The 27,500-nt window shown below is 49.9% G+C and overlaps 2 protein-coding genes across 2 annotated transcripts in view; one reads left to right on the top strand and one right to left on the bottom strand.

Moving 5' to 3' along the window:
• The window catches only part of noc2l (NOC2-like nucleolar associated transcriptional repressor), a gene marked incomplete at its 3' end in the record, with an annotated part of 25,173 nt that extends 6,786 nt beyond the window's left edge, over positions 1–18,387 (bottom strand). Inside the window, exons 1-13 of the mRNA XM_056599134.1 lie at positions 18,283–18,387; positions 17,701–17,868; positions 17,390–17,573; positions 15,652–15,892; positions 15,357–15,447; positions 13,089–13,167; positions 12,627–12,737; positions 10,478–10,591; positions 9,993–10,181; positions 8,406–8,545; positions 6,850–6,961; positions 4,746–4,859; positions 3,531–3,632 (exon numbers count right to left, since the gene is read on the bottom strand). Coding sequence (XP_056455109.1) covers positions 3,531–3,632; positions 4,746–4,859; positions 6,850–6,961; positions 8,406–8,545; positions 9,993–10,181; positions 10,478–10,591; positions 12,627–12,737; positions 13,089–13,167; positions 15,357–15,447; positions 15,652–15,892; positions 17,390–17,573; positions 17,701–17,868; positions 18,283–18,302 — 1,665 coding nt within the window. The remainder of the gene's footprint in view (positions 1–3,530; positions 3,633–4,745; positions 4,860–6,849; positions 6,962–8,405; positions 8,546–9,992; positions 10,182–10,477; positions 10,592–12,626; positions 12,738–13,088; positions 13,168–15,356; positions 15,448–15,651; positions 15,893–17,389; positions 17,574–17,700; positions 17,869–18,282) is intronic.
• A 251-nt stretch (positions 18,388–18,638) lies between these two features.
• LOC130389271 (zinc finger and BTB domain-containing protein 49-like) overlaps positions 18,639–27,500 on the top strand; it is a 14,840-nt gene continuing 5,978 nt past the window's right edge. Inside the window, exons 1-4 of the mRNA XM_056599016.1 lie at positions 18,639–19,553; positions 21,573–21,851; positions 25,403–25,524; positions 26,723–26,944. Coding sequence (XP_056454991.1) covers positions 21,638–21,851; positions 25,403–25,524; positions 26,723–26,944 — 558 coding nt within the window. The 5' untranslated portion in view covers positions 18,639–19,553; positions 21,573–21,637. The remainder of the gene's footprint in view (positions 19,554–21,572; positions 21,852–25,402; positions 25,525–26,722; positions 26,945–27,500) is intronic.

Genomic DNA, 27,500 nt, shown 5'->3' with positions numbered 1-27,500 from the left:
TAAGCTAGGTGGGGTTAAGCTAGGTGGGGTTAAGCTCCCATTACTGTAGAAGGCCGAGACCGCCCAGTCCCGCAGTCCACCGTAACCCGCTGGGGGTTATCTAGTGTTGGTTATGTATTGTTGGTTATCTAGTGTTGGTTATGTATTGTTGGTTATCTAGTGTTGGTTATGTATTGTTGGTTATGTACTGTTGGTTATGTATTGTTGGTTATCTACTGTTGGTTATGTATTGTTGGTTATCTAGTGTTGGTTATGTATTGTTGGTTATCTAGTGTTGGGTATGCATTGTTGGTTATCTAGTGTTGGTTATCTAGTGTTGGTTATGTATTGTTGGTTATCTATTGTTGGTTATGTATTGTTGGTTATGTATTGTTGGTTATGTATGGTTGGTTATGTATGGTTGGTTATCTATTGTTGGTTATGTACTGTTGGTTATGTATTGTTGGTTATGTATGGTTGGTTATCTATTGTTGGTTATGTATTGTTGGTTATCTATTGTTGGTTATGTATGGTTGGTTATGTATGGTTGGTTATGTACTGTTGGTTATCTATTGTTGGTTATCTAATGTTGGTTATGTATTGTTGGTTATCTATTGTTGGTTATGTACTGTTGGTTATGTACTGTTGGTTATCTATTGTTGGTTATGTATTGTTGGTTATGTATGGTTGGTTATGTATGGTGGGTTATGTATGGTTGGTTATCTATTGTTGGTTATTTATTGTTGGTTATGTATGCTTGGTTATGTATGGTTGGTTATCTATTGTTGGTTATGTATTGTTGGTTATCTATTGTTGGTTATCTAATGTTGGTTATGTATTGTTGGTTATCTATTGTTGGTTATGTACTGTTGGTTATGTACTGTTGGTTATGTACTGTTGGTTATCTATTGTTGGTTATGTATTGTTGGTTATGTATGGTTGGTTATGTATGGTGGGTTATGTATGGTTGGTTATCTATTGTTGGTTATTTATTGTTGGTTATGTATGCTTGGTTATGTATGGTTGGTTATCTATTGTTGGTTATGTATTGTTGGTTATCTATTGTTGGTTATCTAATGTTGGTTATGTATTGTTGGTTATCTATTGTTGGTTATGTACTGTTGGTTATGTACTGTTGGTTATGTACTGTTGGTTATCTATTGTTGGTTATGTATTGTTGGTTATGTATGGTTGGTTATGTATGGTGGGTTATGTATGGTTGGTTATCTATTGTTGGTTATTTATTGTTGGTTATGTATGCTTGGTTATGTATGGTTGGTTATCTATTGTCGTTTGTATTTTGGGGTGCAGAGAACAAACCATCCCAGAGCACACTGGGTTTGACCTTGAACAGTCTTACCCCCAAAGCACAAGGTTGTGTCGGGACGAATGCTTGTATTAATATAATTAATTAATCTAATTGTGTTAAGAATTGTAACACCCAAATAGATTTGAGGCGCATGTGAAGCACGCAAAAAATAAATCTGTTGTGTTCGGAGCTTCACGGTACGACTCTTCTTTGGTCGCACGACAAATATGAAGTTCCCCCCACCCCCACCCCCCCGTCTTTAGACAGAGAACAGGGACTTCCAGTAAGCAACTGTTACCAACGGCAACAATAAAGAAACTCCTGCTTTATAAAGAACAAGTAAACAGTAAAAGTATGGGTGCGTGAGATCTGCTATTCTGATGAACACCTCTGGGCCCAGACTGGATTACTTTAGCTAGACATGGAGGTATGAACCCCCCTATTCAGAGACAGGCGATTGCCCTGTGGTTGGGAGGTGTCATGGTGTCTAGGAGGTGTCTCTGCGTTGTGTGCCACGGTGTTGATGGTGGTGTTGTCACATGAAGGAACTCCAGTTAAATAGCATAAGTGACTTTTTTCATCCAAGGGTGAGTCTTTGTGCCGATTGCTCCTCCATTCTCCTTTTGCATCTCGCAGGTTTAAGGCGAGAACAGAAGAATTAAAATCTGTCACAGTGTCATATAAATATTGTAGTGTGCGGCATAATTGGCATAATAAACTAAGGAGATTAGGGAGAAGGCCTTAGTCTATGTTCATTAAATTATACATTGATATAAGGATCTGTTATCAGTGTGCCCTGACGCCGCGTACAGCAGGTGATACTGTGGACCTGGCAGACAGATGTTCAGGTTTGAACTATTTTGGGAAACAATTCAGTGGCGACACACGTGAAGACTCTGAGTGGACCAGGTTGGGGTACGGGGGGCCTGGGGGTGGTGTGATGACTCTGAGTGGACCAGGTTGGGGTACGGGGGGCCTGGGGGTGGTGTGATGACTCTGAGTGGACCAGGTTGGGGTACGGGGGGCCTGGGGGTGGTCTGATGACTGAGTGGACCAGGTTGGGGTACGGGGGGCCTGGGGGTGGTATGATGACTCTGAGTGGACCAGGTTGGGGTACGGGGGGCCTGGGGGTGGTGTGATGACTCTGAGTGGACCAGGTTGGGGTACGGGGGGCCTGGGGGTGGTGTGATGACTCTGAGTGGACCAGGTTGGGGTACGGGGGGCCTGGGGGTGGTGTGAAGACTCTGAGTGGACCAGGTTGGGGTACGGGGAGACTGGGGGTGGTGTGATGACTCTGAGTGGACCAGGTTGGGGTACGGGGGGCCTGGGGGTGGTATGATGACTCTGAGTGGACCAGGTTGGGGTACGGGGGGCCTGGGGGTGGTCTGATGACTGAGTGGACCAGGTTGGGGTACGGGGGGCCTGGGGGTGGTGTGATGACTCTGAGTGGACCAGGTTGGGGTACGGGGGGCCTGGGGGTGGTCTGATGACTGAGTGGACCAGGTTGGGGTAACGGGGGGCCTGGGGGTGGTGTGATGACTCTGAGTGGACCAGGTTGGGGTACGGGGGGCCTGGGGGTGGTGTGATGACTCTGAGTGGACCAGGTTGGGGTACGGGGGGCCTGGGGGTGGTGTGATGACTCTGAGTGGACCAGGTTGGGGTACGGGGGGCCTGGGGGTGGTGTGATGACTCTGAGTGGACCAGGTTGGGGTACGGGGGGCCTGGGGGTGGTGTGATGACTGAGTGGACCAGGTTGGGGTACGGGGGGCCTGGGGGTGGTCTGATGACTGAGTGGACCAGGTTGGGGTACGGGGGGCCTGGGGGTGGTGTGATGACTGAGTGGACCAGGTTGGGGTACGGGGGGCCTGGGGGTGGTCTGATGACTGAGTGGACCAGGTTGGGGTACGGGGGGGCCTGGGGGTGGTGTGATGACTCTGAGTGGACCAGGTTGGGGTACGGGGGGCCTGGGGGTGGTGTGATGACTGAGTGGACCAGGTTGGGGTACGGGGGGCCTGGGGGTGGTGTGATGACTCTGAGTGGACCAGGTTGGGGGTACGGGGGGCCTGGGGGTGGTGTGATGACTCTGAGTGGACCAGGTTGGGGTACGGGGGGCCTGGGGGTGGTGTGATGACTCTGAGTGGACCAGGTTGGGGTACGGGGGGCCTGGGGGTGGTGTGATGACTCTGAGTGGACCAGGTTGGGGTACGGGGGGCCTGGGGGTGGTGTGATGGGGGGGACTCACCTGGATGATGGTGGGGAGGGCGAGCTCGGGGAAGCCGATGGAGCAGGCCTGGGAGTGGAAGAACTCCAGGATGAGGTCGTACAGCTGGTCTATCAGGCCGTCCTGAGAACACACACACACACTTTAAGTTCCATCACTCTCCCAGAAGGTATTGTAGCTACCCGGCGTCCTTACGGAGGTACCTCTCCCCAACGTGACCGGCCATGACTTCACATTCAGACATTAAGGCGTGGGCTGCGGCCTCTGGCTCAGGAACGCCTCCAGGTAGACTGTGGACTTGATCCAGACCCTTCCTGCTGGCCGTCTCACACAGCCTGGCCGGAGACTGTCCTGCAGCCCAGATTCTGAACAGTTGGACAGAAGCTGTCCGAGGCACCAGGGCGACGTCAAAGGGGACGTGACTGAGACACAGTAAAGGACTGAAGCTTATCCGCCCAGCCCACTAGAGCCCGCGGCGGCTTCATGACCATAGAGGAAGCGAGAGGGAGAGGGAGAGGGAGGCACACACACACACCACGCTGCACTTCGTCATTTCTGAAGGCTAGCTTGGAGCTAATTCACCGGGGTTATTCTCCTCCTCAGGTCTGAACCCATAGGAGGAGGAGGGTGGGGGGGGGGCTGTGCGTTAGTCTGTTGGCTGTTCAGAGCCCATTAACCCATCCTGATCCTCTGTCACGCAAACATCAACTGCAGGAGAATCCACCACAGCCAATCAGATCCCCTGCCTCTTTCTGATGACGTAACATGGGGTCTCAGCGAGGCCACAGCGTTCCCCTGCAGGTCATCCTCCCAGCAGGCTGCCCTCCCGAACCCTTCAGCTCAACGACACGCTGTGGACATGGACCCCAGAACCTCAGGGTCGGAGTGGAGCCCCCTACACCAACACCACCCTGATGAGATCTAGACCCCAGCGCTGAGTCCATGGTACCACCTCCTCAGCCTGGCTCCACTGGGGGGTGTGGCCTAAGACCAGCTCCCCCAGACTCCAACGCTCGGTAGGGGTCAGTCTAGTAGTCAACATAGGGTTAATGTGAACGCAGTGATCATTATTCCATGGCCTTGTGTTTTCTAGCATCAATGCACCAAAGTGCCATCGTTGCTCCCGGGGGCACGCGGCCTCCTCTCCACGGTGGAACCTGGGGCGCCCGCCCCGGTCTGAGCGCCGGTATGGGGGACCCAGGGTCGCTTTGGGGATCCGTGGGGTTGTGGGCTCACCTTGTAGGCTTTCTCGATCAGGTTGACGTTGTTGAGCTTCAGGATGACGGCGAAGTTGATGGGCTTTTTGCTCATTCGCCCGGGCTTCTTGTTGAAGTCCACCTTCAGCAGCACCTAGGAGCAGAACACCATCAACACACACTGTATATAATGTATATATATATATATATATATATATATCTATAATATAGGTACCCTCTGCAGCGGTCAAGGGGCTGGAGCTCTGGGGAGCAGGGACCCTAACTCAACAAGTGCCAGTCACGACACATACTTTTCATTGTTTCATTGCAACGGCCATTTGATAAACCGACTATGTTTCGCCTTCCACAATAAACGTGACGGAAATAGAGAAAACATAACAAAAAGGTCCTGTTGGAAGTTTGAAGCTCCGGGCCGGTTCCTACTGGTCGCTCTGCGGAGCGACTGCCTGTGAGTGTATTTCCATGTTTCATACGTGTGTGTGTGTGTGTGTGTGTGTGTGTGTGTGTGTGTGTGTGTGTGTGTGTGTGTGTGTGTGTGTGTGTGTGTGTGTGTGTGTGTGTGTGTGTGTGTGTGTGTGTGTGTGTGTGTGTGTGTGTGTGTGTAGCTATTCCTGTCGGTGTGTATGTTACGGCCGCCGTGTGGGGTCGTTAGTGTGTGGAGCTCCTGGCCGCTGCCGTCTGTACAAACATAGGATGTGGTGGTGGGGGGGTGGGGGGGGAAGTGGCCAGGCATGGGCCCACCCTGACATACACGCTTAAGAAAAAATATTAAATCGGTGTGCATGCGAGGACACACACACACACACACACACACACACACACACACAGGCGGGGTACCAGGAGCCTGTTGCTAATTAAACAGTAGCAGCCGCTACAACCTTTAACGAGAGCAGCAGCACAGAGCGACGGGGGGGGGGGGGGGGGGGCGGTGTGGGGGGGGGCGGTGTGGGGGGGGTGCGATAGACAGGAAACGGTGTGCGTCACAAATAAACACTGCGTGTTGTTAGGGGTGGTCCTGGCAGAGACTGGGGGGGGGGGCAGTGTGAGTGAGAAGAGGAAGGGGGGATGTGGTCTGCGTGATGCGTAAGAACCCCCCCCCCCCCCCCGCTTTATCTGTTGGGTTGAAGTCTCGTGAACACGAGAAATATTAGGGCCTAATGCGCGCACACACACACACACACACACACACACACACACACACACACACACACACACACACACACACACACACACACACACACACACACACACACACACACACACACACACACACACACACACACACGTTGACCTGCATTATCTCTCTGGGCGTGTGGAGTGTGTTGGCAGTTGGGGGGCTGCGATTGGTCTGATAACATGAGGTGCGCTTGTTTCCACACTTCCTCCGGATCCTCTGCAGCAGCGAGCCGTTGAGACGGCGGGCGGTTTGTCCCCCCCCCCCCCCCCCCCCCCCCCCCCCCGAGGGACACCCCCCGACACTCAGCCCTCCCCCTCAGACAGCTCTGACAGGGGGGCACTTTACAAACACACCTCCTCCTCCTCCTCCTCCCCCTCTAACCTCCCCCTCTAACCTCCTCCCCCTCTAACCTCCTCCTCCTCATCCTCTAACCTCCTCCCCCTCTAACCTCCTCCTCCTCATCCTCTAACCTCGTCCTCTTCCTCTTACCTCCTCCTCTTCCTCTTACCTCCTCCTCTTCCTCTAACCTCCTCCTCTTCCTCTTACCTCCTCCTCTTCCTCTTACCTCCTCCTCTTCCTCTAACCTCCTCCTCTTCCTCCTCCTCCCCCTCTAACCTCCTCCTCCTCATCCTCTAACCTCCTCGTGCTCTTCCTCTTACCTCCTCCTCTTCCTCCCCCTCCTCCCCCTCTAACCTCCTCCTCCTCCCCCTCTAACCTCCTCCTCTAACCTCCTCCTCTTCCTCCTCCTCTTCCTCCCCCTCCTCCCCCTCTAACCTCCTCCTCCTCATCCTCTTACCTCCTCGTGCTCTTCCTCTTACCTCCTCCTCTTCCTCTTACCTCCTCCTCTTCCTCTAACCTCCTCCTCTTCCTCTAACCTCCTCCTCTTCCTCTAACCTCCTCCTCTAACCTCCTCAACTCCAATAGGAAGTGCAGCGCGGGGACTCACCTCAGACAGGAAGGGCAGCACGGGGACGAAGGTGTTGGTGGAGCTGGAGAGCAGGGTGAGCGCCCGGCAGCAGTGCAGCCTCAGAGGGAAGTAGCGGGCGGTGGGGACCAGCCTGAGACAGACAGAGCAGGTCAGTGGCTCCCCCTGCTGGTGGGGACCAGCCTGAGACAGACAGAGCAGGTCAGTGGCTCCCCCTGCTGGTGGGGACCAGCCTGAGACAGACAGAGCAGGTCAGTGGCTCCCCCTGCTGGTGGGGACCAGCCTGAGACAGACAGAGCAGGTCAGTGGCTCCCCCTGCTGGTGGGGACCAGCCTGAGACAGACAGAGCAGGTCAGTGGCTCCCCCTGCTGGTGGGGACCAGCCTGAGACAGACAGAGCAGGTCAGTGGCTCCCCCTGCTGGTGGGGACCAGCCTGAGACAGACAGAGCAGGTCAGTGGCTCCCCCTGCTGGTGGGAGAGGGCCCCGCGGGCCACATGCAGACACTGTCTCCACCAGGATACTTAATCCTATTTTATAAATTGATATGAACATTGTGCATGTCATTTATAATAATACATATAACATAATATTATGTTAAATGTATCATTATGTTATATGTATATGTTAGATGTATTAATATGTTAAACTACTATATGGTCCTACTGGGACTCACTTGATGGTTCCTATGATGACCTGAAGGTCCTACTGGGACTCACTTGATGGTTCCTATGGTGACCTGGAGGTCCTACTGGGATTCACTTGATGGTTCCTATGATGACCTGGAGGTCCTACTGGGACTCACTTGATGGTTCCTATGGTGACCTGGAGGTCCTACTGGGACTCACTTGATGGTTCCTATGGTGACCTGGAGGTCCTACTGGGACTCACTTGATGGTTCCTATGATGACCTGGAGGTCCTACTGGGACTCACTTGATGGTTCCTATGGTGACCTGGAGGTCCTACTGGGACTCACTTGATGGTTCCTATGGTGACCTGGAGGTCCTACTGGGACTCACTTGATGGTTCCTATGATGACCTGGAGGTCCTACTGGGACTCACTTGATGGTTCCTATGGTGACCTGGAGGTCCTACTGGGACTCACTTGATGGTTCCTATGGTGACCTGGAGGTCCTACTGGGACTCACTTGATGGTTCCTATGATGAACTGGAGGTCCTACTGGGACTCACTTGATGGTTCCTATGGTGACCTGGAGGTCCTACTGGGACTCACTTGATGGTTCCTATGATGACCTGGAGGTCCTACTGGGACTCACTTGATGGTTCCTATGATGACCTGGAGGTCCTACTGGGACTCACTTGATGGTTCCTATGGTGACCTGGAGGTCCTACTGGGACTCACTTGATGGTTCCTATGATGACCTGGAGGTCCTACTGGGACTCACTTGATGGTTCCTATGGTGACCTGGAGGTCCTACTGGGACTCACTTGATGGTTCCTATGGTGACCTGGAGGTCCTACTGGGACTCACTTGATGGTTCCTATGGTGACCTGGAGGTCCTACTGGGACTCACTTGATGGTTCCTATGATGACCTGGAGGTCCTACTGGGACTCACTTGATGGTTCCTATGATGACCTGGCACAGCGGGTAGATGAGAGGCTGCAGCACGTCGCTGGGGTGCAGAGTGCCCAACACCCGACACCAGAGGAACAGGCAGTGGACGAACTGCCAGTTGTACACCGACTGGTAGGTGTCCTGTTAGAGGACAAACACATAACCATGACAACGGCCGGCTGTACACCGACTGGTAGGTGTCCTGTTAGAGGACAAACACATAACCATGACAACGGCCGGCTGTACACCGACTGGTAGGTGTCCTGTTAGAGGACAAACACATAACCATGACAACGGCCGGCTGTACACCGACTGGTAGGTGTCCTGTTAGAGGACAAACACATAACCATGACAACGGCCGGCTGTACACCGACTGGTAGGTGTCCTGTTAGAGGACAAACACATAACCATGACAACGGCCGGCTGTACACCGACTGGTAGGTGTCCTGTTAGAGGACAAACACATAACCATGACAACGGCCGGCTGTACACCGACTGGTAGGTGACCTGTTAGAGGACAAACACATAACCATGACAACGGCCGGCTGTACACCGACTGGTAGGTGTCCTGTAGAGGACAAACACATAACCATGACAACGGCCGGCTGTACACCGACTGGTAGGTGACCTGTTAGAGGACCAACACATAACCATGACAACGGCCGGCTGTACACCGACTGGTAGGTGACCTGTTAGAGGACAAACACATAACCATGACAACGGCCGGCTGTACACCGACTGGTAGGTGACCTGTTAGAGGACAAACACATAACCATGACAACGGCCGGCTGTACACCGACTGGTAGGTGTCCTGTTAGAGGACAAACACATAACCATGACAACGGCCGGCTGTACACCGACTGGTAGGTGACCTGTTAGAGGACAAACACATAACCATGACAACGGCCGGCTGTACACCGACTGGTAGGTGTCCTGTAGAGGACAAACACATAACCATGACAACGGCCGGCTGTACACCGACTGGTAGGTGACCTGTTAGAGGACCAACACATAACCATGACAACGGCCGGCTGTACACCGACTGGTAGGTGACCTGTTAGAGGACAAACACATAATCATGACAACGGCCGGCTGTACACCGACTGGTAGGTGACCTGTTAGAGGACAAACACATAACCATGACAACGGCCGGCTGTACACCGACTGGTAGGTGACCTGTTAGAGGACAAACACATAACCATGACAACGGCCGGCTGTACACCGACTGGTAGGTGACCTGTTAGAGGACAAACACATAACCATGACAACGGCCGGCTGTACACCGACTGGTAGGTGACCTGTTAGAGGACAAACACATAACCATGACACCATAACCCACTGATGGAAACATGAAGGCAGATTGTGTTTAGCAGTTAATGGGATGAAGATAGTTATTATTTCATAATTAATCCTCCAAATGAGAATTTCAATTTGTTTTCATACGCAAGGAATGAATCCAACTTAAATGACAGGAAGACTAACTAAAAAGACAATAGCTAGTCCTGTATTAATGTGCTGGAGACACCCACTGCTTCAGTGCCAATACTGAACAAGGGGTTCTAAAACAGAAAAGCAGCAGCGGGCCTACCTTCTTCTTCATGGTCATGGCGTTGCGGAGGTGGATGGCCAGCTGGCGGATGTACAGGAAGCCGTGCTCGTAGGTCACCTGCGTGTCCAGGGAGTACATCTCCGCCATCGTCCGCTGCATGAAGTTGATCATGGGCAGCTGGAGCGGGGACGTGAACTTACAGTTCTGCACGTAGGAGATGTACATTTGCTGCAGAGGAAGAAATGAATTCATCAATTACAAAGGATTCAAACAAACGAGGTTAATGAATTAAAACATACTGCAGAACACGCTTGAACCTGAAACATGTCCACGTTAAAACTGAATATTGTCCAGCCAGCCTTTCCTCCAACCTACCATCCAGGCTTGTCCCATGGCTTATAAGGGGCAGTAGGTCTGGCTTAAGACATTATGGGAGTGCATTTTGTTAGTGAAACACATATTCAACCAAGCCCTTTTCACTCACTAAGAGCTGACGGTTGGCTAGTGGCGGCGGGCGGGCTCACCTTGAGGATGGAGCTCAGGTACGCGTCCTGCTTGTGTCTGCACACCTTGTTGAGGGCGAGGAAGGCCAGCACGCGGCCCGTCTCCTCTCCGGTGCTCCACTGCTTCAACAGTTGCTGGACAGGGAAAGGAAAACAGATTTAAGCGTTTCAGTGTGTCAACCGTTGACGGACACACACACACAAACACACACACTTTATGAGGTTATATTTCCAATTTAGGTTTATTAAAATGATCAACGATCTCCCTTCACTAAGAAATAAAGCTGTCAGAGGCTAGTAAATAGAGCATCCCTTCTGGCAACAGCAAGCAGCAACGCCTTGCTGATATACGGCATTGTGTTTGTGAAGTGACATATTGCAGTGGCAATAAAAATCACACCGCCTTAGTTTGGGTCACAAGAGATGAGGAGGAGGAAACGGACTCATTTCAGATCCCCAACAAAGATAAATACAATGCTGCCGGTGGCGCTGAGAAGTACAGCCGCGGACGGGGGGACGGAAAGGTCTGCCAGGTTAAAGCCATATAATCAACATTCAGGGTCCAACAGCCAGGGGGCCCGGGGCCACTGAAATTCAAATTCTCTGTCCTGACCAGGCCAGTGCTGCATGCACAATTCATAAATTTGTTTTTGCATTTTTAAAATTGGTACCCTCCAGTGTACGTTATTTGGCACAAAAACAAAGCCTGTTGTATTGTGAGTGGCTAAACAGAAACATCGCTAGCGTGATTCGCTTGAGGGAAGACCGTGAAGAATGAGTGAAGGCCAGTAAAATGGTCTTGGGGCAAGTAAAAAAATAAATTCGGGCCAGTATGTTTCAGGCCCGATGTTAACGTTAAACAATGTTGATTAAATGTCGGTCAGCTGTACAGAGTGTACTTTCAACTCAAAGAATTAACAAAGAATAGTTAATTATTAATGCAGTTAAGTGGACATTTAAGGACATTAATTCCATTAGGGCTGCAACAACGAATCGATAAAATCGATAAAAATCAATTACTAAAAGTGTTCGCAAAGAATTTGGTCATCGCTTCGTTGAGTCGTGCGATTAATACGTCACTCGTAGGCGCGGCACTGTTTACAGCCAGCCGCCGAAAGGTTGGTTCACGGTTCATGCACGCCCACAGCTAGCTTTAGTGAGAGCGACCACAGCTTGTATTTTGTTCATATCTTAACACTGGACTGTAGGCCTATATAAAAGTGTTGTACCTTCACTGTCTTTGGGTTAAAAAAACTCCTTAAACTCAGTATCCGTCTAGTCCAACCAAAAACTCTGTCAGCTGCTGCTGCTGCAGACGGTGTGCAGACGGGCTCGGAGTCGGCACCGCGTGCATCAACAGTCATTCAAAGCAGCGGTAGTAATCACACAACCGGACGGTGTAGAAAGTCACTTAAAACTACTAATCCAGTTTTTAAATCCATGATAAAATCGGCAGGATATAGAGCTAGTTAGCTTAAAGAAAGTAGCAAACCGTGTCAAATGTGATGTGTTCAGGTCGGCTCAGTAATATGAATGATGTATTCAAATGCAACACAAAAAAAAAAAATTAGAGGGAATTTTGACCTGTTTAACATCCTATCTTGAGCTATGATCATCTTAAACAAACAACAAAATAATAGAAAGGTATCAATAGTGGTATCAATAAAGACTTGGATCGTTGAGGAGTCTCGAAAATGGTATCAATGTCAATAAAAATTAACGATCTCCTGTCATCTGAGAGAAATTAAGATGATTTAATTTCTTTTTAACCGTTAGTATTTACCGGTTAAAGATCTTATCGGTTAACCGGTTAACCATGGACATCCCTTATATACTGTATACATAAATGTATATCATACATTGTATGTTTTTTTTGTGTTATCACAGTTATGTTTTTTTATTTTTTTATCATTTAATCTTACTTTTAATAGTTCCGGGACGTTGGAGGAATAACCTGGTGATTTTACACTTCAGTCTGCACTGTGAATTGGAAGTAATGTTCAGTTTTTGAATAAAGATGCAGCAATTACAAATGTTTCTTTTTTTATCTGATTCATCAAATAAATGATCGACCGATTCATCGATTTTTAAAGTAATCGTTAGCTGCAGCCCTAAATCCCATGGCAGTGCTCCGTGTTGAAGCTGCCTGATGCACAGGGCGAGCCCTTACCTTGATCAGGGAGCGGCACTGCTTGGGGAGCGACAGGTAGTAGGGAACCAGCTGGTTGGTGTGACGCAGAACAGCGCTGATGACCGACGACTCGGTGAGACAGGAAAGCAGCTGGAGGCGGACAGATGAGACAGTTGGGGACGGAAGGGGAAGACAAACACTCAAAGGGCCTTCTGTTGCACTAAAGGGATAGAGAACCAGGGACAGACAGCTGGGTATCTACTGAATAAACCCATTGTGCTGCGTCTGTAGCACCTTTGTTCAATTTTGGAGAGGTGCATGTTTATGAAGCGTTTCAGTTTTGTACGACTATTTGTCAAATTGTATTGTTTATGGTTATACAATCTGTATGCATGTATGGCAGGTGAGGCTGTAGATGCACCAAGGAATAAATTAAGCAGTCTCTTTCTGAACACTTAGAAAGATGAATCCCACTACTTGATAACGTTACAAGAGACTCACCTGAACCAGACCTCCTAGGTACATCTTGATGTCTAGGTGGTTCTTCTGCCATCTGGGACTGGAGGACGGAAGTACAAGCCTACAGAATGAACCATCAAATTATTAATCACAAGGAAAGATCAGTAATACGAGCAAAATAATAGGCCCTTCAACAAAATGCAGATTCATGTCCGACCCAAAATCCACATCCACACCGTCCCAGCAGCGTGGAGAATCCTGGGCTCATTCCACGTCTGTCCTGAACACGACTATGTGTCCACCTCCCTCTATTGATCATTAAACGATGATCAATACTGACCATACCTCGATGAAACAGATTGACTCTACTCTCTGTGGTTACGGGAATCTGTCATTTCCTTATTAGCAGATCATGTCGTAGCATTCATTACACTCTGCAATTTAACTTGAACATCATCAACTAATATGTATACGGTGGAGCGGTACAGAACCTACGTATGAGGGCATTGAATCAACTCTGGGGAATCGGCTCCGGTGGACAGCGTGTGATAATCGGAGAGGTCTAGAGGCGTCATACCTCAGCAGCTGCTGGGAGCTGGGAGAGCTGAAACGTTGATTAACACGTCTCAGAGAAACCATTAACACGGCCGTCTCTATGAGACATGCGGACGCCGAACTTGGCCTTGGTTTAAGTTTGAATAAATGTAAATCAGAGTAGGAGAATATCTGTTTTATAATGTTGGACCAAATATCAATGTAATTACCGTATTTTCCGCACTATAAGGCGCACCGGAGTATAAGCCGCAGCAGCTAAATTGAATGATGTCTACATATATAAGCCGCACTGGACTATAAGCCGCAGGTTTTTTAATTTTGAATTACCATTAGGGTTGGCCCGAATGCCCTTTTTCAGGCTTCAAATACATACTCGTTGGTTTTTCCGAGCGAATATTCAAATACTCGTTCCAGAAAAAAACACCATCAAAAACAACATTAATAATCCCTATATACTCCCTGGAACCGATTTTGACAGTATCTGCGTATTGTGTTGAAGATTTAATAGCTTTTGAACGTTAATTAGTAGGACTAAGTAGGTTGAAGTTCCTTAGTTTTTCCCCGGGAAAGCGAACAGCTGTTGCTCCGTTCCAAATCAGCTGTTCTCTGCCATCTCATCCCTTACGGGAGCTTTTCAATTCATCCTGGAATGTGCATCTTTTCAGGGAATTTGTACAATAAATCCATAACAAATACAGAATATTGATTGTCTTATGTGTCCATATTATATCCATTATATTGACCGGGTATTCCCAAGACGCTCACGCTCTGCAGCAAGCCAGTCAGTTGATTGGCGCGGCGCTGTACAGCGAACGTAAACAAACAACTAAGCTAAGGTTAGCATTTCGCTAAGTTTTACTTTTCCTCGAGAGATCCCGCTAATGTTGTGTTATAAAGTAAAGGGAAACAAGATATCTATTCTTCCTCCACCTCTCTCGCTTCTCTGCTTGGTGTCGCTGGCGCTTATAGTTTGCCTCCCTCGCTCTGGTAACATCAAAAAAAAAACGAAGCTCCGAATACTGATTCAAGCTTTGAATACTAATTTACCGAACGAGTATTCGAATATTCGAATAATTCGGGCCAGCCCTAATTACCATATGTAAGGGTTCGTGCACAGAGCCCCTTAAAGGTGGGGGGGCGCGGACCGGTCATAGAGCCCATAGAGCTAAAGTTGGTGGACTGTAACCTGTAAAGATCCATAGCTTTAGGAGGCCCCCTAGTGGCCGTTAGCTGTAAAGATCCATAGCTTTAGGTCTCCCCCTAGTGGCCGTTAGCTGTAAAGATCCATAGCTTTAGGAGGCCCCCTAGTGGCCGTTAGCTGTAAAGATCCATAGCTTTAGGTCTCCCCCTAGTGGCCGTTAGCTGTAAAGATCCATAACTTTAGGAGGTCCCCTAGTGGCCGTTAGCTGTAAAAATCCATAGATTAGCCGCACCGTTATATAAGCCGCAGACTCGAAAAAGGGGGGAAAGTCGCGGCTTATAGCCCGAAAATGACGGTATATGCATATAGATTCACATAGATTCAAGGTAGGGTAGGCAATGTGGAGAAAACAGCTGGAGTAGGGTAGAGTACGGTATAAATCAATTGCCTATCCTACCTTTAAATAACCAATACCCAAGAAAGGGAGACAGTGAATTATGAATCATTTCGAAAAACCAATGAGTCAAATGTATCGTAACTCTAGTGAAATAAGGCGAGGCATCAGCTTCAATACATTCAAATAAGGAGTTGTTTCAATGGATCCTGGTTCTTACTTCTTGGAATCTTTATCTGGCTTCAGATTGAGCATCTTCTGTAGGACACCATACATGTCCTTGATACAGAAGAGTACCAAGGCATTGAACACTGTTAAAGAAAGAGACAGCGATAACATTAATTACATTTCAATCAGATGGTACATTACAGTATCCTCAAAGTGTCGGCGGTTGCAGAGTAAATCCAAGGTACAGATGTCAAGTGTTTGTATCTCAAGCATCGTATTCATCATGTCTAGTCCCACTCAAAAGGCCATGAGTCACAGAGGAGAAGAGAAGGCGCCAGTCTGCCTACCTGAACTATCAGCCACTTTGTATCTGCACTGGCCACCTCCTTCTCCCTTGGTCGTGGCCACAGCGGCCTTGAAGGCCTGGGTGACCTCTCGGAGGAGGCGAGGCGTGGGATCCTTCTTGATGGCAGATCTCCAGTCCTTAATCATCTTCTCTGTGACCTTGATGGTTTCGTCCTTCTTTGCTTGCTTGGTGGCGTTGCTCGGTTTAGTCGCCTCCGCATCTTCCTCACCAGAGCTGGCATCCTATGTTCACACACAGACACAACTTACTACCCCGCTACACAGACACAACTCACTACACAGACACAACTCACTACCCCGCTACACAGACAAAACTCACTACACAGACACAACTCACTACCCCGCTACACAGACACAACTCACTACCCCGCTACACAGACACAACTCACTACCCCGCTCCAGACACAACTCACTACACAGACACAACTCACTACCCCGCTACACAGACACAACTCACTACACAGACACAACTCACTACCCCGCTACACAGACACAACTCACTACCCCGCTACAGACACAAATCACTACACAGACACAACTCACTACCCCGCTACACAGACACAACTCACTACCCCGCTACACAGACACAACTCACTACCCCGCTACACAGACACAACTCACTACCCCGCTACACAGACACAACTCACTACCCCGCTACACAGACACAACTCACTACCCCGCTACACAGACACAACTCACTACACAGACACAACTCACTACCCCGCTACACAGACACAACTCACTACCCCGCTACACAGACACAACTCACTACACAGACACAACTCACTACCCCGCTACACAGACACAACTCACTACACAGACACAACTCACTACCCCGCTCCACAGACACAACTCACTACCCCACTACACAGACACAACTCACTACCCCGCTACACAGACACAACTCACTACCCCGCTCCAGACACAACTCACTACACAGACACAACTCACTACCCCGCTACAGACACAACTCACTACCCCGCTACACAGACACAACTCACTACCCCGCTACACAGACACAACTCACAACCCCGCTACACAGACACAACTCACTACACAGACACAACAACTCACTACCCCACTACACAGACACAACTCACTACCCCACTAAACAGACACAACTCACTACCCCGCTACACAGACACAACTCACTACCCCGCTACACAGACACAACTCACTACCCCGCTACACAGACACAACTCACTACCCCACTACAGACACAACTCACTACCCCGCTACACAGACACAACTCACTACCCCGCTACACAGACACAACTCACTACCCCGCTACAGACACAACTCACTACCCCGCTACACAGACACAACTCACTACCCCACTACAGACACAACTCACTACCCCACTACACAGACACAACTCACTACCCCGCTCCAGACACAACTCACTACCCCGCTACACAGACACAACTCACTACCCCACTACACAGACACAACTCACTACCCCGCTCCACAGACACAACTCACTACCCCGCTACACAGGCACAACTCACTACCCCGCTACACAGACACAACTCACTACCCTGCTCCACAGAAGCCACTGAACGACTCATTTGCATCAGACTCATTGAGCTGCTCTGAGTGGAGCCTAACCCTAACCCTATTATATACCCTGCCAGAGATCCATGAGCAATAGCCCCTTTGTTAATGTCGCTCATCACTTGGGTGTCTTGACATTTCTTCAAACTCCCGGCCGTGGTTTACCTCGAGCGCAGTGGGCAGGGTATGGTACTTCTTCTCGTCCTCATCCTCTGAGCTGTCCGTGTCGTCGAAGTTCAGCAGAGACTGGTCGTTGTCCTGGAGGAACCGGTAGAACTCTGGGTCTTTGTTCTTCAACCGGGACAGCTGGTCTTTGTGCTGGTGGGCTTTGCCTTTCTTCTTATCAACACTTCGGAGACACAGTAAAAATAAAAAAACAATATTGCTGCTATCGTCCATCGCGAAGGGGTTTGACGTCTCAATAATCAATGAAAACTTCAATTCAATGGAGTCAACAAAAGAAGAAGGAGTCTTACTCGTCTGTATCAGTGGTCTTTCCAGCTTCTTTCTTCTGTACACCGTTCTGTTTCGGCTGCTCATCCCCAGAGTCCTCATCGCCCGAGCCTTCATCACCTGAGTCTTCATCGCCCCCAGAATCCAAACCTGTCTGCAGGAACTCATCCACACTGAGGTCCTCCAACTTCCTATACAGGGAACAGATCAGATGTTGTAGTTTTAATGTAACGACAACATAGTTATAAATCAACCTTTGCAGGAACAGAAGCATATAACGGTACTTTTAAACGATTAAGCTATATCCTATAAATACAGTACAACAGCTGGCACGGAATATGTAGGTAACCATGATATAACCATGTTATAGAACAGTAACATTGACAAGACTAACTATACTAGCGGTATTTAGTCACAAGCAGCGTTCCCTTTGACGATGAAGTCACACAACCAACCAGCTAGCCCGCAAATATAACAAACAAAGATGATATCTAGCACTGCGTTCATAGACCACACATACGTGATGTGTAGTTTTGATATGATCAAATATTCATAACTCATGGTTCATTCCGTAAAGCTAAATAGTTGAGTAAATAATCTCCTACCTTTTCTGTGTGGCTGCCATGCTGGATGAAAACGTGACTCCCCTGAATCATTACCCACAATGCCTCTGTGCTCAAGGCAAGAGTTGATCTTATGTTTCACGGTCCTTTCCATATCACGAACCAATGTACAGTACCAAGTATTTGGGGTTTTGAACCTTTTGTCTTATACAAATGTGTGTGTCATATAGCGTTCTGATGTACAATTATATAATCAAACAGAAACGTAACGGATTTGCACGGATTTAAACAATAAACTATTTGCTGAAACATAATACAACTGGCGAGCACGGAAAGCAAACATTACACTGTCAGCCCTGCGGACAGAGAAGCGCCAGTGTTTTGATGCGACGCGTGACGTTCCTGACTCGCAATTTAATTAAGCTGCAATGACAGGACAGTGGTCTGTCCATAGCAATGGATACAATCCCAACGTTGAATTGTTCACACCACTTAGATTAGCAGGTTGGGGAAGGATAGCATTAGGGAGACATTTATGCAGTTACCGGCCACGACGGCTGGTGATGAGCCTTTATTTGTGTAAAATCGGAGGACTCACAAACACAGCAGCACGCCTCGACACATACTGTTACACGCAAATAACGAATGCATAGCCTACATGTAGGTCCTAGACACCATTGGTATGAATGAGGATGTGGTGTGAATAGGAAGGCTCCGCCTCGCGCAAGCTGTGCGACTGGAGAGGATGCGGGTTGGTGGAGGTTTAAGGCATGGGTTTAAGGTGATGCTGGTTGTTTTTATTATTGTCTGAAGCCTCCACAGCTCCACCTTTCGTTTGTGCCAAAATGGTCAAATCGAGCGCAGCTACTTTTCTTGTGTTTCCTGTGCGCTTTACCGAATGACCAAACAGCAGACGCTCAGTAGTTAAGGTGGTATGTGCTGGATAAGATAACATGCGTACAAATGATCTTTCTGTCCATTTAAAACAAATTATTTTAAAAAGTGTAATCTTTCTTTCACATCTCCTATCTTTGCATCGCCTCAGATAAATACAAACATTGTTTTTATTTATAAAAGGAATTGGTGTAACGGCTCCACCTTAAATGTTGGTGTCCAATCTGTTCGCGTCCACTGTATATGAGGCAGTAAGCAGAGGCTTTCTTCATCTGTCGTACGCTTGAATCAATATGTGAAAATAGTCAGGCTGGCACTGTACATTTTTACAAAGCCGATGTGAATGTGACTGCTGTGTTTAATATCATCGTGATTCGTCACGGCGAAGAGGCTTTCTAAATCGTCCATCATAACCACTGGTAAATTGCATTCGTTTTCTCTCTAGTCTTTGCTGTATGGCTGCTGATGATAGCTGCTGTTATTTAAAATAAACCAGGGTGGGGGTTGTGGGTACCCTCGCTAAGCCTGATAAATACCCCACTGCTAACCCCGTTAGCCATGTATTGCAGGGGCGATCCTCCAGACAATAAGGTAAATAGTGCAGTTAGACTGTAACAACTGTGTTATTAGGCCTATGAGTTAGACCTGTGTTGAGAGGATGTTATGGATGGAGGCATATGGACATCATCTATCATCCCTGTCAGAAACGCTCCCGTGTACGGATCCATTTGAAGGCACATGGAGGAACCTACTCTTGTTTCCATTGCTTTGCGTTTTGTTGGTCCGTTGTATTTGGGACAACCCGGACATAGAGGCTGGTCGCGGGTGTCTGAGACAGGCTGTCTGTTGGACGGTCTGTCCGGTGAGACAGGCTGTCTGTTGAGACAGGCTGTCTGTTGAGACAGGCTGTCTGGTGAGACAGGCTGTCCGGTGAGACAGGCTGTCTGTTGGACGGGCTGTCTGTTAGACAGGCTGTCTGTTGGACGGTCTGTCCGGTGAGACAGGCTGTCTGTTGGACGGGCTGTCTGTTAGACAGGCTGTCTGTTGGACGGTCTGTCCGGTGAGACAGGCTGTCTGGTGAGACGTGCTTACTGTTGAGACAGGGTGTCTGGCAGTGTGGGCCGAAGCCTCTCTAAATATATATATCTAAATAATACTTTGTAATGATGCGATGTCATGAGGAAGTTCAAACTTAAGGATTGTGCTGTTAATGCCGTTGTGTTCCAGCCGATGGACTCAGATAACCTTGTCGTCAACCTATCACGTTTACCTAACAAACGAGTATATAGTGGAGCACAATGAGAGATTCTAAGGCTGTTTATAGCCATTGTATCGGTGTCACTTCAGACACGGAGAGATGGCTACAGGGGTCCTAGACTTGTCCTTTCAGAGAGGTATGAAGGAGCTATAATCGGTTCATATGAGATGAGTGAATTGTGTTGTGTAACTGATAATGCTGTGAGATAGTTGCTACTGGATATGTTAGCTTAACAGAGCGTCTCAAGGGGCTGCTTTGGCCCCTCCCTGGGGTCCCTTCACACTCGGCAGCATCTCTTCAACTATCTACTGATAGATAGTTGTGTATTGTAATTGTTTTGTATTAACATCTAGCTACATGTGTGCCCTTATATCTCACCTGTATTATATTCAAAAATACTACAATTCAGATGAGTTATTACAATTAGTTTCATTTAGGCATATATTAATTGGCCTTATACCTTTAGATACATATAGCTTGTCAAAGCAATACAACAGGATGTAGGCCTGAGAGGACCAGCGTGTCCCCTCAGATCTCCTCATCTTGTCCCCGCCGTCTCTGGTCACCATGAGCACAGTGTAGTCGTCATGGTGACCGCTAACCGATGGAAGACCTTGGGATGACTTTTTTATTTATTTTTTCCCATTTTGTGCCACCTTTTTTTTGGACGCTGCATTAACTGGACATATCTGACGAGTTTATCAGATGAATCCCTTTCTAATCATCACATAGTGACTCTTATATCATCACTTACTTATACAGTACCTCTCTCTCTCTCTCTCTCTCTCTCTCTCTCTCTCTCTCTCTCTCTCTCTCTCTCTCTCTCTCTCTCTCTCTCTCTCTCCCCCTCCTCTCTGTCTCTCTCTCGATCTTCTCTCTCTCTCCCCTTCCCCTCTCTCTCTCTCTCTCTCTCTCTCTGTCTCTCTCTATCTCCCTTTCTCTCTCTCTCCCCTCCCCCCTCTCTCTTCTCTCTCTCCCCCCCTCTCTCTCTTCTCTCTCTCTTCTCTCCCCCCCCTCTCTCTCTCTCTCTCTCTCTCTCTCTCTCTCTCTCCCCCCCTCTCTCTCTTCTCTCTCTCTTCTCTCTCTCTCTCTCTCTCTCTCTCTCTCTCTCTCTCTCTCTCTCTCTCTCTCTCTCTCTCTCTCTCTCTCTCTCTCTCTCTCTCTCTCTCTCTCTCTCCAGTGGCTCAGAGCGCCCCCCAGAGGCCCTCCGAGGCGAGGCGGACCACCGGCACCACGGGTACCACCATGATGGAGGGGGGGATGCAGCTGCTGAACCGCGACGGCCACACCATCTCGCACAACTCCAAGCGGCACTACCACGACTCGTTCGTCAGCATGAACCGCATGCGGCAGCGCTCGCTGCTCTGTGACATCGTGCTGCACGTGTCCAACAAGGAGATCAAGGCACACAAGGTGGTGCTGGCGTCATGCAGCCCCTACTTCCACGCCATGTTCACCAGTAAGTCTGTCACACCAAGTTCACCAGTAACACTGTCACGCCATGTTCACCAGTAAGTCTGTCACGCCAAGTTCACCAGTAAGTCTGTCACGCCAAGTTCACCAGTAAGTCTGTCACGCCAAGTTCACCAGTAACACTGTCACGCCATGTTCACCAGTAAGTCTGTCAGGCCATGTTCACCAGTAAGTCTGTCACGCCAAGTTCACCAGTAACACTCACGCCATGTTCACCAGTAAGTCTGTCACGCCAAGTTCACCAGTAACACTGTCACGCCATGTTCACCAGTAAGTCTGTCACGCCAAGTTCACCAGTAACACTCACGCCATTTTCACCAGTAAGTCTGTCAGGCCATGTTCACCAGTAAGTCTGTCAGGCCATGTTCACCAGTAAGTCTGTCAGGCCATGTTCACCAGTAAGTCTGTCAGGCCATGTTCACCAGTAAGTCTGTCAGGCCATTTTCACCAGTAAGTCTGTCAGGCCATGTTCACCAGTAAGTCTGTCAGGCCATGTTCACCAGTAAGTCTGTCAGGCCATGTTCACCAGTAAGTCTGTCAGGCCATGTTCACCAGTAAGTCTGTCACGCCAAGTTCACCAGTAACACTCTCACGCCATGTTCACCAGTAAGTCTGTCAGGCCATGTTCACCAGTAAGTCTGTCAGGCCATGTTCACCAGTAAGTCTGTCAGGCCATGTTCACCAGTAAGTCTGTCACGCCATGTTCACCAGTAAGTCTGTCAGGCCATGTTCACCAGTAAGTCTGTCAGGCCATGTTCACCAGTAAGTCTGTCACGCCAAGTTCACCAGTAAGTCTGTCAGGCCATGTTCACCAGTAAGTCTGGACCGGACAGGCTCCAGATCCTGAGCTTCTCTTAGCCCCTGCAGTGTTAGGGCTGAGGGCGGTCTACTAATGTTCTTAGTAGTCGGTATGAACCTGTAAAGCGCACAGGGGATAAAGACGTCCACAGGCTTCAGGGTACGGTGGCGTGCAGGTCTGGGCTCCGCTGGTGGGAGGCGGGTGTCAGATGATGTAATGCTCATATGTAGCCCTGTGACATCACCTCCTCCTTCGTTCTGCCCATACTGTAGTTAGCCGTCCCTCCCCGTCTGTATCAGCGGTGGTAGATCGTGTCCCAGAGCGCCCCTCCCCGACCGCACACCTCTGTCTATGAATCTTCCCTGGCGTCTATTTTAAAGGCCCCTTGATGGTGATCCCTGGGCCTGTCTGAGAGGGGGCTAGCCGCCACGACAGACTAGGGGGGTCTGGCATGCCGCCCAGACAGACTGGTTTCAAATTGTAGCTAGCAGGGTTCACACGGTCCAGCTGACTATCAGCCCCCCCCCCCCCCCCTCCCCTCGGCAGAACCGCCAGAGCCTGGTGGCCTTTCTGCAGATACGACGTGACCTGGACTGGCTGCACTCTGCTTCAGCTGCAAGAGGGATGATCATTGTCCCTTGGTGGATGTATTCTAATCATTTTGGGTGGGGGGAAAACCTAACTTTTCCAGCAGCTGTATTTCATTTCTTAGATTTTGTCAAGGACAATCTAATTTGGATTCATTCCACTATATAACTATTTTCATAAGCTATGATATAATGTTTTCTGCCAAACACACACACAGACACAGACACACACAAACACACAGTCTCTCTCAGACATTCGGACCGGACACACACCTGGACAGACTCCAAAATCTGCTACAATGTCAGAAGTTAAGACAACCATGAAACTACAGAGTCCACCTGGCAGCGTGTCACACCTGTATCATCTCCCTGGTACGAGACACACCCTGCCCTGAGGGGACGCATCCAAACCAACGCTCCAGTCAGGGCTGGGCCGCGCTCTTCCTCCCTGCTGCCTATGGAGACTATCAGACCGTAGGATGAACAGGACGACTCCCTACTATCAGACCGTAGGATGAACAGGACCTCTCCCTACTATCTCAGACCGTAGGATGAACAGGACCTCCCTACTATCAGACCGTAGGATGAACAGGACGACTCCCTACTATCTCAGACCGTAGGATGAACAGGACCTCTCCCTACTATCTCAGACCGTAGGATGAACAGGACCTCTCCCTACTATCTCAGACCGTAGGATGAACAGGACCTCCCTACTATCAGACCGTAGGATGAACAGGACCTCTCCCTACTATCTCAGACCGTAGGATGAACAGGACGACTCCCTACTATCTCAGACCGTAGGATGAACAGGACCTCTCCCTACTATCTCAGACCGTAGGATGAACAGGACGACTCCCTACTATCTCAGACCGTAGGATGAACAGGACCTCTCCCTACTATCTCAGACCGTAGGATGAACAGGACCTCTCCCTACTATCAGACCGTAGGATGAACAGGACCTCTCCCTACTATCTCAGACCGTAGGATGAACAGGACGACTCCCTACTATCTCAGACCGTAGGATGAACAGGACCTCTCCCTACTATCTCAGACCGTAGGATGAACAGGACGACTCCCTACTATCTCAGACCGTAGGATGAACAGGACGACTCCCTACTATCTCAGACCGTAGGATGAACAGGACCTCCCTACTATCAGACCGTAGGATGAACAGGACCTCCCTACTATCAGACCGTAGGATGAACAGGACCTCCCTACTATCAGACCGTAGGATGAACAGGACCTCCCTACTATCAGACCGTAGGATGAACAGGACGACTCCCTACTATCTCAGACCGTAGGATGAACAGGACCTCCCTACTATCAGACCGTAGGATGAACAGGACCTCCCTACTATCTCAGACCGTAGGATGAACAGGACCTCCCTACTATCAGACCGTAGGATGAACAGGACCTCCCTACTATCAGACCGTAGGATGAACAGGACCTCCCTACTATCTCAGACCGTAGGATGAACAGGACGACTCCCTACTATCTCAGACCGTAGGATGAACAGGACCTCTCCCTACTATCTCAGACCGTAGGATGAACAGGACCTCTCCCTACTATCTCAGACCGTAGGATGAACAGGACCTCTCCCTACTATCTCAGACCGTAGGATGAACAGGACCTCTCCCTACTATCTCAGACCGTAGGATGAACAGGACCTCTCCCTACTATCTCAGACCGTAGGATGAACAGGACCTCTCCCTACTATCTCAGACCGTAGGATGAACAGGACCTCTCCCTACTATCTCAGACCGTAGGATGAACAGGACCTCTCCCTACTATCTCAGACCGTAGGATGAACAGGACCTCTCCCTACTATCTCAGACCGTAGGATGAACAGGACCTCTCCCTACTATCTCAGACCGTAGGATGAACAGGACCTCTCTGTGTGTCAGGAGGTCCACGATGGGTGACCGCAGACCGTTTGATAAACAACCTCTCTGTGTGTCAGGAGGTCCGCGATTGGAAGCGCAGACCGTATGATAAACAACCTCTCTGTGTATCAGGAGGTCCACGATTGGAAGCGCAGACCGTATGATAAACAACCTCTCTGTGTATCAGGAGGTCCGCGATTGGAAGCGCAGACCGTATGATAAACAGAACCTCTCTGTGTATGTGGGGGGTTGGCTGCTCCTTCTGCAGATGAGATGTCGGAGAGCCGGCAAACCCACGTCACGCTCCACGACATCGACCCCCAGGCCCTGGAGCAGCTGGTGCAGTACTCCTACACTGCCGAGATCGTGGTCGGGGAGGGCAACGTGCAGGTAAGAGACTGGGCACCATGCAGGTACGACACTCTGGGCACCGTGCAGGTAAGAGACTGGGCACCGTGCAGGTACGACACTGGGCACCGTGCAGGTACGACACTGGGCACCGTGCAGGTAAGAGACTGGGCACCATGCAGGTACGACACTCTGGGCACCGTGCAGGTAAGAGACTGGGCACCATGCAGGTAAGAGACTGGGCACCGTGCAGGTACGACACTCTGGGCACCGTGCAGGTAAGAGACTGGGCACCATGCAGGTACGACACTCTGGGCACCGTGCAGGTAAGAGACTGGGCACCGTGCAGGTAAGAGACTGGGCACCGTGCAGGTATGACACTGGGCACCGTGCAGGTACGACACTGGGCACCGTGCAGGTACGACACTGGGCACCGTGCAGGTACGACACTGGGCACCGTGCAGGTACGACACTGGGCACCGTGCAGGTAAGAGACTGGGCACCGTGCAGGTACGACACTGGGCACCGTGCAGGTACGACACTGGGCACCGTGCAGGTACGACACTGGGCACCGTGCAGGTAAGAGACTGGGCACCGTGCAGGTACGACACTGGGCACCGTGCAGGTACGACACTGGGCACCGTGCAGGTACGACACTGGGCGTGGGAACCACCACAGAAGGTCACCACTGTTTGGTCACAACGTGGTGAATGGCCGAGCTAATGTGTTGAGTTTCCCTTTTGAATCAGGAGGTGAGGCTGCTATACTTTAGATTAATCATTGATTTAACGCACAGACTAGAAATTGCCGGTTCCTTTTGGAATAATGTAAAAGGTGTGGTGGGGGGTGGGGCGTGACGATGTAGAATGAAGTGGTTCCCCAAAACAATTGTTTTTAGCTGCAACCACTAGAAAGTAGAGGATGGATGTCTTTAATCCCAGGCTTGTCCCCGCCATCGATGGGGTGTGACCTTCCTCCAACATAACTCACTCTAGTATCTGGACTAGAGATGCTGCAAGATGAAATTCCAATGAAAATCCGATACTGATATTATGAAGCTACTACACACGATAGCAGCTAACACGGCCGCAAAACTGATTGTTTCGTTTTAACTAAATAGCGTATTAAGATCTGGTGAATCCCACTATCTTCCGATGGCAATCAAGCAGAGTTGGGATGACGTCCTCCAGTGGTCGTGGGTGGCCTGCTCACCGCCCCCCCCCCCCCCCCCCCCCCACAGACGCTGCTCCCCGCCGCCAGCCTGCTGCAGCTGAACGGTGTGCGCGACGCCTGCTGTAAGTTCCTCCTCAGCCAGCTGGACCCGTCCAACTGCCTGGGCATCCGCGGCTTCGCCGACACGCACTCCTGCAGCGACCTGCTGAAGTCGGCCCACAAGTACGTCCTGCAGCACTTTGTGGAGGTCTCCAAGACGGAGGAGTTCATGCTGCTGCCGCTCAAACAGGTAGGCCGCTCCGGCTCACCTTGATGTGGTGGTTGTTGACGACCTTGTCTGACAGGTACAGGGAGTTACCTCGGCTGATTTGTTTAGCATTTTTTGCTTTTTAATTGGTGTTGGTGGTGTTGGTGGTGGTGGTAGTGGTCGTGGTGGTGGTCATGGTGGTGGTGGTGGTGGTGGTGGTGGTGGTGGTGGTAGTGGTCATGGTGGTGGTGTTGGTGGTGGTGGTGGTGGTGGTAGTGGTCGTGGTGGTGGTCATGGTGGTGGTGGTGGTCATGGTGGTGGTCATGGTGGTGGTGGTGGTGGTCATGGTGGTGGTGGTGGTGGTGGTGGTCATGGTGGTGGTTAGGTGGTGGTGGTGGTCGTGGTGGTGGTGGTGATGGTGGTGGTGGTGGTCGTGGTGGTGGTGGTGATGGTGGTGATGGTGATGGTGGTGGTGGTGGTGGTGATGGTGGTGATGGTGATGGTGGTGGTCATGGTGGTGGTGGTGGTGGTCGTGGTGGTGGTGGTGGTGGTCGTGGTGGTGGTGGTGGTGGTGGTGGTGGTGGTGGTGGTGGTGGTG

This window comes from Gadus chalcogrammus, chromosome 1 (assembly GCF_026213295.1).
Source record: "Gadus chalcogrammus isolate NIFS_2021 chromosome 1, NIFS_Gcha_1.0, whole genome shotgun sequence".
Taxonomy (NCBI): domain Eukaryota; kingdom Metazoa; phylum Chordata; class Actinopteri; order Gadiformes; family Gadidae; genus Gadus; species Gadus chalcogrammus.
Note: the sequence above shows the minus strand (reverse complement) of the source record. Positions and strands in the feature narration are given on the sequence as shown.